The 13,768-nt window shown below is 34.8% G+C and overlaps 1 protein-coding gene across 1 annotated transcript in view; it reads right to left on the bottom strand.

Moving 5' to 3' along the window:
* The window catches only part of SOX5 (SRY-box transcription factor 5), a 491,049-nt gene that overhangs the window by 242,526 nt on the left and 234,755 nt on the right, over positions 1 to 13,768 (bottom strand). Inside the window, exon 4 of the mRNA XM_036761148.1 lies at positions 2,929 to 3,015. Coding sequence (XP_036617043.1) covers positions 2,929 to 3,015 — 87 coding nt within the window. The remainder of the gene's footprint in view (positions 1 to 2,928; positions 3,016 to 13,768) is intronic.

Raw genomic sequence — 13,768 nt, 5'->3', positions numbered from 1 at the left:
TGAGGAAGGTATTCCTATGATGGTAGGATTCCATAAGGTCTTTATGAAAAAGCACTGAGCTGAGGGACAAATTACGAAAGAACTAGCAATCAAATTTGGCTAGAACATAAAATGAATGAAGGAAGGAAAATAGAATGAAATCAATCTGGGCAGCTAAGTAGCACAGTGGATAAAAGTGCCAGGCTTGAAATCAGTAAGACTTGTCTTCCTGAGTTCAAATCTGGCAGCAGATACTTACAGGCTGACTGACCCTGGGCAAGTTAAGAGTATAACTTGAACTCTGGAACAATGGTTTATGGTAAACATAAGCACTCTTAAAAAGAAGAAAATAAATGTTTTTTTTTTCTAAAAATATAGTTAAATTTTGAACTACTGAACAGAAAAAGTGATTTAATCACAAAATGATTGGCTGAATGTCTTTAATGCCTAAACATGCCCACATATATAAATAACATAGGATCTTAAAAATTTTATTTCAAAAATCATTAATAGCTAAACCAAATAAAGTATTCCCTCAAGGTAAATATGTAAAGATAGAAATTTAAAAGTATCCACTAAACAAGAAGATATCTTGGCACAGTGGAAAGAACACTGGCTCTGGAGTCAGAGGATATGCTTTCAAATCCTGCCTCTAATACATACCACCTGTATGATGGGTGAACAACTCACTTAATCTCTGTGGACCTCAGTTTCCTTACCTGTAAAAGTACCAGATGGTATGAACCACATGGCCTTTGAAGTCCCTTCCAAGTCTTAACCTATGATCCTATTGACTTCAGAGTCTAATATTAAAAACCAAGTGTCCATGTGCATTCCTTTCATCTGCCTCATACTACAGATGTGAGCTATTGTTCTTCTCCATTTTGGTCAGCATTGGCATGCAAACTTCATTCCAAGCTACTACACAATCATCCAGCTTGAACCCCAACAACTTGCAATAAAATTAATTTGCCCCCCAAAGCGCAAAACACTATTGAACCCTATTTCCTTTTTAGTCACCTATGAACAATGGAAAGTAATTCTAACTGTCACAAGCGGTCAGTAGGAAAAATAATCTAGCCTGCTTTCACAGTTTATTGCCAAACCTGATCCAAACATCTAATAACCATGCCCCTTCCCCACAACAGACCTACAGTTGCTTTAAAATGCATTAGAAAGCAGACTTTTGAATAAAACTAGAGAACAATCACTAAACTTGTGCTCCAAATGTAAAGTGCCCCAAACCAAAAATTAAAGACACAGAAACTTCTTTTGTGACTGTACTCCAGTTTCCCATCCTCCCCCTGGGCAAAGCTGAAAGGGTTGCTGAGTTTCTTTAGTGTTAGCTTATCATTGCTGCTGTTTCTGCTTTTAAGTTTGACTTGTGAAGGAAAACGAGGGAGGGGTAAAAATGATTACTCTCCAACAGAATGAGATCACACAGACTTGGAACAGACAATCCTCTCAGCCCTGTATTCTTCATAGGATTTCTGACTCAGTCCAAAAGAGAATGGAGTACCTTTGAAATCACTTTCTAAACTTCAGGAGCTAAAGGGTTGAAGAGCAGCTTCTACTTAAAATTAAACATCAAAATGGAAATTCTCAATTCCTGAACTCAGACTTTGCCTTATATCCTTTTAGGTCACATTTGTTCCAATACATTTCTTTGAATATGATATGATTTATCATTTTTTTCCATTTATAGTTAATTATACGCTATTTCTTTATAACATTAAGCATTTTAATGAAACTGAACTATTCAGTCAACTATCTAGATGTTTCCAAATATCCAAACATTCCAAACATGTTAGCATCATGTAGACCCAACATTTAAAAAAATGACTTCTTAATTTTTTGCCTTTCATTTGGATGTTCTGAAACTAAAAAAAAAAAAAACCTCTGCAGAAATGAAATCTGCTACTTTTATTTAATGAGACAACAATGTGTGCCCATATATGTTTGAGTTTATATATATATATATATATATATATATATATATACATATTATGTACACTTATATATCCACACCTAATTACAATGACATTATAAACCTGTTTGTAGCATATCTGGATGATTCTATGTATGTAATATATCATATGCAATGATGATAAATTATTATCTATTTTTAGTTCAGCTCAATTGAAGAAGCATTTATTACATTTCTACTATGTGTAAGTGACTGTACTAAGTTGCTGGATATATAGAACAGCTGTTTTTCTCTTTAGTAGAAGCTAATACTATTTAGAAGAAATGATATTTTTGTATCAGACATAGACAAATACATTTTCCCCTTCTCTTAATTTAATTGACATAAACTGGACATAAAAATTCAACTGATTGCTTCTGTCTTTGGACTTGTTCTCTATTTTTTGAAATCTGTACAGGATCTTTCTATTAGTTTCATTTAATTACTCATTCAAGTAAAACCAAGCCCTTGGGTATGTGATCTGCAAGAATATGTATATAAAACATTTTGTTATTTCTGTAACATTCATTAATTCTGATTTTGAATACAAACCATATACTTGTACATTTTCCACATGTAGACTCTATGAAAATCATCTTTGCTCACAAAGTTTTCTTCTTATAGATCATTTAAATAAGAAGTTACAAAAGCCAAAGTCTTAAACGTGAATGTATATCTGTCTGTTTGGATAAGTATGTATATGTACACAGAAAAAAAATATATATATATACACACATATATATATATATACACACATATATTTGTGTTTATATATCTTACAATATCACATGCAAAAAAAAATTGGGGATCATCTGGTGACTCTCATGAAATAAAAACCACTATAGAAAGAGATTGCATAAGATAACAGAAAATAATAAAAATGGAGAAGAAAACAAAAGTAGAAGCTCCTTAGCACCATTAAAAATGTAAATAACATCTTTGTTTTAGCACATTTTGGATCAAGATGATCACAGAGATTTTACCTTTTATTTCTCCAAAGTTCCCTGATCCCATAGCAAGAAGCTTGTCTTTCCAGTCCTTTGATAGGAGCTTTTCAATACTGGGAGTTTCTGTGTGAAGAGGGGGGGGGGGAGTAAGAAAATCAACATGACTGTTTTTACAATAGAGCTCATTAAAAATCTATCTGCTAAAAATAAGGCCATCCCTAACCAGGGCCCCAGTTCATAATGACTTCATCAACAAACTGATAAGAGGGGAGGAAAAAAAGAATGTATTTTGTCACCTGCTGTTTCGAAATCATTAGCTTTTTCCTCTTGCGGAACAAAGCCATACTAATTCTGTATGACAATAGGTACATATAAACCTGGAGTTCATTGTTTTCCAATTTAGTGAACAAGTTCCTGCTTGTCAGTTTCAGAGTGTTAGTCTGCAGTCAAAAAATAATTATGTTGATAAAATGCACAGTAAAAAAAAGGCAAAAGAATTAGCACTTAAATCTGCTACATGTAATTATATCCCTCTGTGTGTTTACAATTCCATCCACTTTATAATATGTGCTTAAACATCGTGGTGTTGGTAAGCACACTGAAGAAAGATTTGCCAGTAATACGAATATTGTAAGTAATTTCCTTAAGTTAGTGTGAAAAAAAAAAGCTTTTATGAAATTGTAAAATCCAGAGAGAAAGTATTTCCTAGAATGGAAACCCATTATTTTGCTCATTTCAGATTTACATCACTCCCTTTTAAAAATGGTGGCACAAGTATTTAGAGGAAATGTACATTTTAGACCTCAGGATTGTGGATGGGTGTGATATTTGTATCGCAGAAACACTTGCATTGTAACCTCTTCTTTTGTGTTCAATCGTAATGTATAAGTAAATATAAATGCTAATAAAATTCAGAAAAAAACATTAAACTCAATTCCAAACAATGTAATTGTATATTCTTGTCAGCGTTTAGATGGGTACACAATTACAATGGCTTTCAATACCACGATTAGCACTGCATTCAGTTAGAAAATGGAGTGTACTAAAAGATAAGTGTCCCAGTATGCTCCATCTAAATAACAATACTCACACTTATTATCTGGATCTAAGACATCCACTGCTATTCTCCACATTTGTGTTTATGTGTATTTGTATTTGTTCAGACATTTGTTTACCCCCTACTAGGAGCATAAAGGGAGTACATGTTAACTTATCAAAGGGACCGTCTGGCCTAGGGACCATGTGATTATTAGAAACTGGTTAATTTTCCCCACAGTAAAATGCATTTTAAGGAATCTTCATTATCTCATTTGGTTAACGTTCCTACTTTTTCGGACCCCCAAGTTAAAGCTATCAACAATTAGTGTCCCAAAGTCTGTAAAGAGTTTTCAACAAAACTACGCTGGAATTTTTTCATGGAAAAGTAACAATACTATATAAACAATTTTTTATCTTTAATTTAAAAAGATTCATAGAAAATGAGAAACTGAGTCTGATATGCTACTGTATTATAGGCTCCATACATATAAATACAAACATTACTGTGGGTGCACATATCTATAAATGTCTACATATATCAATCAATCTGTCTGTCTGTCTATCTACACACACACACACACACACACACCCTTATATGTGCATTCTTGTGTTTGTGTGTCCACAATGAGCTTCAAAATAAAAAAAAATCAAAATTGTTTCTATCTGTTTGTACCAAAGTCTTCCCCGCTAAATGAGAATCTCTAATTTCTTTCTTCAAAAACCAACTTTCTTTCCTATACTCTTTAATATGATAGAGGCAATTTCATAACAATGAATTGGATAAAATATTGTGCATTGTAAACAAGGCTACTATTCATGATATTAAATGACTTTACTTTAAACACTTTTTTGTAAATACTCCCAAAGTTTGTACTTTCCCAGTAAACACTTTTTGAAGGGAATCATTTTTAAAACCTATCTGGGTAGGTCAAATAAACATCTCCATTTCTCTTTTTTTTTCCCTAGCACTCTTCAAAATTTTTTGAGGTTCCTGTATACATGGTGCAGCCAATGTGGATATTTGCAATAGAGTGACTGACTGTCAGTCATTAAAAGCTAACAAACCTTTGCAAAGCAGGAACGCAGCAATAGAAATTCATTGTGAACTAACAATAGCCTACAGAACCTCCAGGCACCAAAAGCAGACCATTTTACTTTTAAGGCTATTGTCTGCAAAGTCCATGACAAAGTTTTTCCCCTGCAGCTAGACAAAATATTCACTGTAGTGTGCTCATAAAGAAACAGAAGTCTTCTGTCTAAATTGCAGAGTTAAAGGAACAGTAGCCCAATTTCTGAAACCTGCAGAACACTCCAGGTCTCTCTTTATTGACTATTATAAAGATATAAGACTTAGTTGTAAAACAACTTTATCCAAGTATGCTACTTTTTAAGCCTCAAACAAATGAATGGCTCCTTTAAAATGATAAACCCCCAAAATATTTGGGCATGATATATCAGAAATTGTAATTAAAAATCTATGAATAATGATGACAAAAATATTTTCGAATGGCATGAGTTAGTTTAAAATATATACTGGTGGTCAGGATGAGAGAAGAGTCATCATCATCATCATGAACATTAACATTTCTCTGACCTTTAAAAGTTTGCAAAATATTTTATATATAATATCTCTTTTAATGCTCATAACAACGTGTTAGGAATAACAGCCTATTGCTGTAAGGAGTTCAGATTTGGTATAAAAGGAGCTTCTTTCGAATCCCAATTCAGCTACTTGTGTCTGCTTTGATTGGGGGAATTGACTAATCTTTCTTTTATGATTTTTGCATTCCTAGTGCCTAGCACAGTACCAGGTACATAGTAGGCACTCATTAGATGCTAATTGAATTTAACTGAATTTTGTTGAATTGAATTAAATAAAATTTAATTCTAGGTCTTAGTTTTCTCAGCCGTAAAATGTAGGGATTGGGCTAGATGACCTTTAAAGTCCCTCTCAGTCTAGAATTTATTATCCCAAATTTACTAATGAGGAAAGGAAACTCCAAGGAAATATATAGTATTTCTGTTTTTACCAAGCTAAGATGTGCATGTGTGTGTGTGTGTGTGTGTGTGTGTGTGTGTGTGTGTGTGTGTTTAAACTCGAGTGGTTCTGACAACACTTTTTTCTTCTCTCTCTAATTTTATACTCTCCTCTAATCTCCATCTCTTAGGAACCCTTCTTGTAGTTCAACTGTGTCCAAGTCTTCAAAGACATTGGAGTGGTTTGCCATTTCCTCTTCCAGCTCCTTTTATAGATGACTTGCCCGGGGTCACTCAGCTAGTAAGTATCTGAGGTCATATTTGAATTCAGGTCTTTCTGCCTCTTTGTTGGGTGCTCTACCCATGGGCCACCTAGCTGCCTCTTTAGAATCTTTAGTTTTCCCTAAAGCTGAGTACATCCCCACCTTCTACATGAAACCCTTCCTGATTCCCTCAAATTCAGCAGGTATTCCCTTGCTCTCCAATTATCTTATTTCTTTTTTTTATCTATTTGTTTTTTTTTTTTTTTGGCAGGGCAATTGGGGTTAAGACTTGCCCAAGGTCACACAGTTAGTACATATGTCAAATGTCTGAGGCTGCATTTGAACTCAGGTCCTCCTGACTTCAGGGCCAGTGCTCTACTCACTGCACCACCCAGATGTCCCCCAAGTATCTTATCTCAATGCATAAATTTTGTATATTTTCATATATGCATATATTGTCTTCTTCCTCCCATAGAATACAAATTCCTTTTACCTTCAATAATGCCTAGCACAAGGCAGATAAAATAAATCAAAAATATCTCATTGATTCATTAGCTCTAAATACAATATTTTAATCATTTGAAACATAATAAAAACAAATTTCACTGAACCTTGTACATGTAAAAGGAATGCAGAGAAGCAGACTGGGGCAGTAGAAAGAAGGCTAGACTTTGCATCAGTAGTTTGTTTGAGCTTGGATTTGTATACAAGCTTTTCTACTTCCAGTGGGAGTCACAACCTCCCTGGGCTTTGGTTTTCTTATCTTTAAGGTGTGGGAGATGAACTAAATGATTTCTTAAATTCACGATATTTTACATTTTTAGTTAGAAAATGGAATATGGGGCAAGATGGTAGTAGAACTTGTTTTCCAAATAACTCTCCTACTTAATAAGCCCCACAAAGGAAATGAAGCTGAATCTATATGATGAAAAATAAATACTATAAAAGCTAAAAGCATTATGGTATAACATCTAAGAACTGAAACACTTAATTTTCTAACTCACTAGTCTTTTTACCTCAAGGCTTCAGCTGAAGTGGCTGTACCTGGTCCTCCTCAAGAAGTGCTGTTGTCTCAACCTCCCCTTCCCCCCATATCCTATAGTAGGCTGAAAATATAGATTCTCTTCAGTCATAAAAAGGAAAGGCATACAACTTTCTGGTATGTGTAGAGATGTGAGTATGGGGAGGGGGAGGGGAAGGCAGCACAGAAGAAGAACAGCACAGAGATGGCCAGAGGAGATAGTGCTTCTGAGACCAAAGGAATAAGAACAAGAGAAGTAGCTAGGGTTAGTTCTTTTCCCACAGGAAACGAGTCAGCATCCCAAATTCCTCAAATTGAGGACACTCAGCCTCTTAGATCTGTGCAGGAAGAGAAGTGCTTGCATTAGTAATGGAAGGGGCCAAAGAATGAGGAAGGAGTCAGAAACAAGTTACTAGAAATATGAGAAAAAATTTAAAAGACAACAAATTCAAACTCAAAAGCATATAAACTAACAGTGAAACTTGTAAAAGCAGAAAAAAAGTGAGTAAAATTCACAAAAGGCCATAATAAATTGAGTACATGTTATGTTATAAATGAAATTGAGCCAAAAAGTTCCAGTGATAAAGAGAATTCTAGGTATTCTACAGACATCATGGAACAACAGAAATTTTAGAATTTTTCAAGAGAGAAATAATTATTTGAAAGAAGTCATCAGGGTGGGCACTAGATAAAAAAATCCCTCAAGTTAAGAAATAACTACAACAAAAACCAAATTAGATAAGTTAGAACACAAGGTGAAAAATCCAAAGAAATAGATATCCTATATAAAAAGGACAGATTTGAAACTCAAAATTATATAAGTAGAAAACAAATTGGCAGAAAAGAAGCAAAAGACAACTTTGAAAAGATATATGAATTTTATATAAGCTAAAGAACTAACCTTGAAGATAGGGATGATTTGAGAATATTAAATTCATAAAACAAGATAAATTATAAAACCTAAATATCATGATAGAGGAAAAAATAACAGAACACTACCCAGAATCTTTGAAAACAAATAACAAAGTTCTGATTTATTGAGTCCAGAAATTGCTACCTATGAAAACTCTCATACTTGCAATTGCAAGGTTTGTAGATAACCTTCAGAATCTGAATATAAAACAAAACATTTTGAAAGCAGCAATGAGAAACTCCTTCAGCTATGAAAAAATGCTAATTCGAATAATGTAAAATGACCGCATAATCCAAGGAATCAGAGAAAATAACAGAATGGGATATTTCAAAAAATGACGGAGTTCAAACTCCAAGACAAAATACCATACCCCACAAATATGACACTTATCACAAATGATGCCCTTCAGCAAAAGAGATATGTTGGAGACATTCTTAGATAAGCAACAACAAATTGCATAAAAAGAAGCAAGCAAGCATTCAAATTGTAAACACTTCAAAGGAGAAATGCAGGAAAGGTAAATTAGCATAATTATCAAGAAAAGATTAAGCAAAGAAATCAATAGTGTCATCTTTCTAGACTATTAAAAAAGAAATTGTGTCAAGGGGTGAAAAGAATGAATAAGGAGGAGTCATAAAGGGAGAAAGAGTTTCAATATTGAAGGGATTCTTAAAGAGTCAGGTGAAAGAAAGGCGAAAGAACTGAATTAATGTTATGAGAACTAAATCTCATGCTCCCTTATAAGGAAATCAAAATGTTTTGGGGGAGATATAAGAAAATGAGACATTATTTGAGCACAGAGAGTAGAGAAAACAGAGGAGAAACTGGAAATGCTCTATCCCCACTCAACCTAGATGCAAGTAGTGAAAACATAAGTTTGGGCAGGGAGCATATGCAAGATCATGTTAAGAAGAGTGGAGGGAAAGGTCTAGGATAAGGAGATTGAAGGCAGGTCTCACTCCAGAAAGTGAAATGAATCATTGTCATTAAAGAACATTCCAATAGAGGCTAGGCACAGCATATATCTATGGGAGAGATATTACAGTTTTCCCAATAAAAGCTGGGGTAAATCAAGAATGCTACTTCCCTCCTATTATTTTACATGATTGTAAAAACACAAAATAAATATAATAGCTGGCAACAGTCTGCCAAAACACTAAAGACATATACATACAATTACAAAACATTTTTTTTCACAGAGAGAAGGAAAGCAAAATTATTGTAGGGGATAATTTTTTAAATTTATGAATGAGCCATCTTCATATAATAAAATGAAAATACTACCAAACTTAATTTATAGTTTTAGTGTTAAACCAAACAGACAAAGTGTTACTTTATAGGGCTAGACAAAATAACAAAATTCATTTGAAGCAATGATACAAATATAGCTCTTCAGAATTTCAAAGTCAATTTACAACACATAATTTTTTGAACATTATAAAAATGCAAGAGAGCATGCAGGGAACATATTACTATACTATTTACATTTTCCAAATGTAAAAACAAGATTCAGATAAGTTATGTGACTAGCTCAAAGCTAGTTAAGCAAGAAATTCAAATATGACTATGTTCTAACATCTAAACATCATACTATCTTTTCGTGGGTGTCATATTAGTGAAGGATTAGATTTTTTAAACAAATATCTACTGTGTATCTATCAAAAGTCTAAAACAAAATAAGATAATATGGCTAGCTAATGTTTCAATCAGATTCTACTAATACATGAAGAACTGCATGAATTGAGCTGAGAATAATGAATGCAATGGATGGTCACGTTATCAATGACCAATTTTTTCCTATGAACAGTGAAGATTTCAGTTGGAAATTCATGATTAGAGACTTGAAAGGCCAAATGGCAAAATCCCAATAGTAACAATGCATCTGTTCATTAATGTGTGAATATGAGTAATATGAAATTTTAACACAATCATAAGCCCTGTTGCAATGCTGATGGTGTAAAATGAAGTGTAGTGATCTAATAAACATCCTGTGTTCTGAAATGCTGTATGTTAATTTTGTTCAAAGGAGCAAAAAGTGGAGGAAGATAAGAAGCAAAAGTAGAAAGAAGAGAAGAAGAGAGGAGGAGAAAAAAAGGAGGAGAAGAAGGAAGACATGGAGGAAGAAAAGAAGGAGGAGGAGAAGGTATTAGTATTAGTGGTAATAATAAGAGGAGTTGTATTTAGGGTAGGGCTTTACATGTATATGTGAATATATACACACATATATATATATATATATAATGTATGTATGTATATTATACACACATATAAATACACACACACATAAGACACAAACACACACAAATATGCCCTACTAAAATCGTATTCTAATCATCATGGCATAAAGGTGACTACAAGTTTTTGAAAGCTAAGGTGATAGACCAGAAATACTAGGTTATACAAGACTAGAAATCCCTCTAAAATAGACTTCATTTCCTTCTCCCCTATCTTTCTCCTTCTCCCCCTCACTTTCATGAACCTGCTTCACAAAACCTGCTTATCAGAACTCAGTTAAATACTCACCAATAAAAGATTGGCTACAAGGTAAGTTTTAGTATTATTTTTTGAACAGAGCAAATCACAAAGATATAGAGGGCTGGCAATCTGCTTTGCTAGAAGTTGCATCTGCATCAATAAAATCACAAACATCTGAAATACAGAGCCATGACTAGAGGTGGAGATGCTCAGGCAGACCCAGAGGCTTATTGGACACTAGCCCTGGCCATATATAGGGTTGTGGAGGGAGGTCTTGCAGTCTTCCTCTCCTCTAAGCCAATCAGCCTCCCTATTGCTCACAGTTCATTTATGGAGAGGAGGCATCCAGGAACTCTCAAAAGCCTAGGAGAATATCCTCTCTCTTACACATAATTAGTCTGTGGAAAGGAGGACCCTTCAGGGAGTAGGCAAGATGGTTTTAATAAACAGCTTCTCTACCACTGTTGGAAGGTCATGGCTTTCTGAGCACATGCATGCCTCTTCCAAGGCAATCTTTTCCTTATCCTGAAGTTTTGCCTTCCTTGGTTTTTGAAATCATCCTAGGGCTCAGAGGTTGAGAGTGTATAGTAAGTGGGCTGTATTATGAAGGGAGGAGAGGGCAATTCAGTAATCTCAGGCCCCAGAATCATTGAGACTATGCTTGGGAGAAGGAAATGCTTTTCCAGATATAGGTGTTCTCTACTCTTCTGGAACTTATGGCTCCAGAGAGAGGTAGTAGGAGGTGGAGGAGTGGGGAGACAGTTGGCACCTCAGTCCCTGGAGAAAATTCATGCCTTTCTAGAAATGCCTCTGTTCGACTCTTCTCCCCACTCCTATCTCCAGGTTACCTTTTTTCCCCAAATCTTCACTGTCTCAAGCGACTTAACCCTGAGTTTAGGGTGTGAGTGTGTGGGGTCATGGGTACACTGTCCTGAAGGATGATATCAGGTACTGTTGCTTTGAATATACCATTCATGCCCCAAAGTAAGTCAAATTTCAAAAGGTTTGATGAAAAAATGTTGAGCTGCAGGACCCTCCCTAAAGCCCTCCTCTAGTCACCCCAGACCACCCCTCAATCCCTCCCACAATCTTTGTGTAGATAATCTCCATCTTGCCTCCATGAAGGGGCTCATATTCAATCTAGCTCAGTAGATTGAATCTGGCCCGCTTGTGAAAACAGGAGTCACAAAGGGTGGGATTTCTTAAGACAACCCATTATGGCGAATCCTTAATAAACTTTGTCTTTTCCCTTGAAAAAAAAAAAAGAAAAAATGTTGAGCTGGGAGTAGGGAAACCAAGTTCTAACCTCTGTTCTGGTATTGATTCTGGGTCTTTGTTTTCTCTTCTGTTATATAAGGGCATTTAAATGTGGTCCATGTCAACTTTAGCAAGTCTATGAATTTATGAGCACTCTGGTCCATTTGTTTTCAACTGAGGGCAGTCCCAATTTCAGTGAATAGAATGTACCTGGGGCAAATCGTTTTCCTCCTTTGAACACTCAGTTTAATACTCTGTAAAATGAAGGAGTTGGACCACATGATCCCCAAGAACCCTTATGGCTCTACCGGGATATATGATAGTGATTTTTGGGCGGTGGAGTGGGTGGGAAAGGTGGTGGCTTTGAGACACCTTTCAATTCCCGCATCAAAAGCATCTATTTGTCTGTTCCAAATATTAACACTCCATCACTCCTACTCAGTAATCAGTGGTTGTTACCTGTAAGGAAACAATTGACCTCAGCACTTAGTCATCAATAATAATGTTTTTTTTTAAATAGAAAGCTATACCACAGTCACCAGTATCATACTGATCCCTCTCGTCCCCCTCAGTATTTCTTCTGCATGTCTTCCCTGACCACAATTTTGCTCCAGATGCGACCATTTCGAGTTAAGGGTACTGAAGTAAATAATAATGCATCCATGAGAGGTAGCACGGCATAGTAGACAGAAGACTCATTTGAATTCAGAGAGATTAAGTTCTTTAAATTCTCCCTCTGACACTTACAAGCAGTAATCATGATCAAAGACTCACAGGCAATTTTCTAAGACTATAAGGTAGGTACCTTCTCCCTCCCTCCCTTTTCAGCTTTCTTTTGCATTTTGTTTTACCCCATAAGACTGAAAGCTCCTTGAGGGCAGTCACTGCCTTTTTTTTTTCTAGAATAGGATAACTCAAAGCTTAGTACAGTGCCTAGCAGATAGCAGTTACTGAATATATGTTTATTGAGGTATAGATGAGTTGGAGATCTACAGCTGTTATGGAAGCTGCCACATCTAGTTGGTGAAATGGACAAACAGAAACAAAAACAAAAAGCCTAGCATAGAACTATATTTCTATCTCTACACCAGATGCTTTGAGGAGTTTGAAATCCTATCACATCTATTTGGAAATCTCTTTGTATGGTGTCAATGATTAGCACATTAAGTTCTTAGTTTGGGGGCATGAATTTCAACTTCAATCTTGCCTTGGGATTTACTTTTCAAAGTTAGGTTTTGTGGGTGATTATTAATTTTTATACGTCTACACTATAAGAGAAAAGGTAAAGAAAACAAAATTATTGGTGTGGTATTTTCTATAATGATTTGTCTCATGTTTTACTGTATTTTCTTTGAGCAGTAAACTTCTTATATCAAAGCTAAAGACAAATGACTAGCAATATATACATGAAATAATGCAATTTCTATGTACTTAAATGGATCTCACTATATATGTATTTCCATATATGTAGAAATTCCTTACATAACAATCCTGAATATAAATTCTCTGTGGGAGTAGGCAACTCAGAGAATATAAATTATACTCTCTAATAACTCCAAACAATAGTCTAGTTTCTCTCAATAAGGTGCCTTGATCTGAACCTTACAAAGTACACATTAACTTTTATCATAAACAATTGCCAAGATCTGGGAACGACAAAGAGGGCCTCGGTGAGTCAAATGGAGATAAGCATCTTTTCAATTAATCTCCAAATACTAACCCTGTATTTACTGAAGGAATGAGTTAAAAACATCACAACCAGGCTGATTTTTAAAATAACAACTTTGCATTATCATTATCAAGGTAGCACTAACCTTTCCATATAGTAAAATGTAAGAGATTGGTAGATGAAGAGATTTAAAATAAATTAAGAAAAAATTAAACTAATACCAATAAATACAACATAAACAGAATATACATTAGGAGAAATTA

Source organism: Trichosurus vulpecula, chromosome 5 (assembly GCF_011100635.1).
Source record: "Trichosurus vulpecula isolate mTriVul1 chromosome 5, mTriVul1.pri, whole genome shotgun sequence".
In the NCBI taxonomy this organism is placed as follows: Eukaryota; Metazoa; Chordata; class Mammalia; order Diprotodontia; family Phalangeridae; genus Trichosurus; species Trichosurus vulpecula.
Note: the sequence above shows the minus strand (reverse complement) of the source record. Positions and strands in the feature narration are given on the sequence as shown.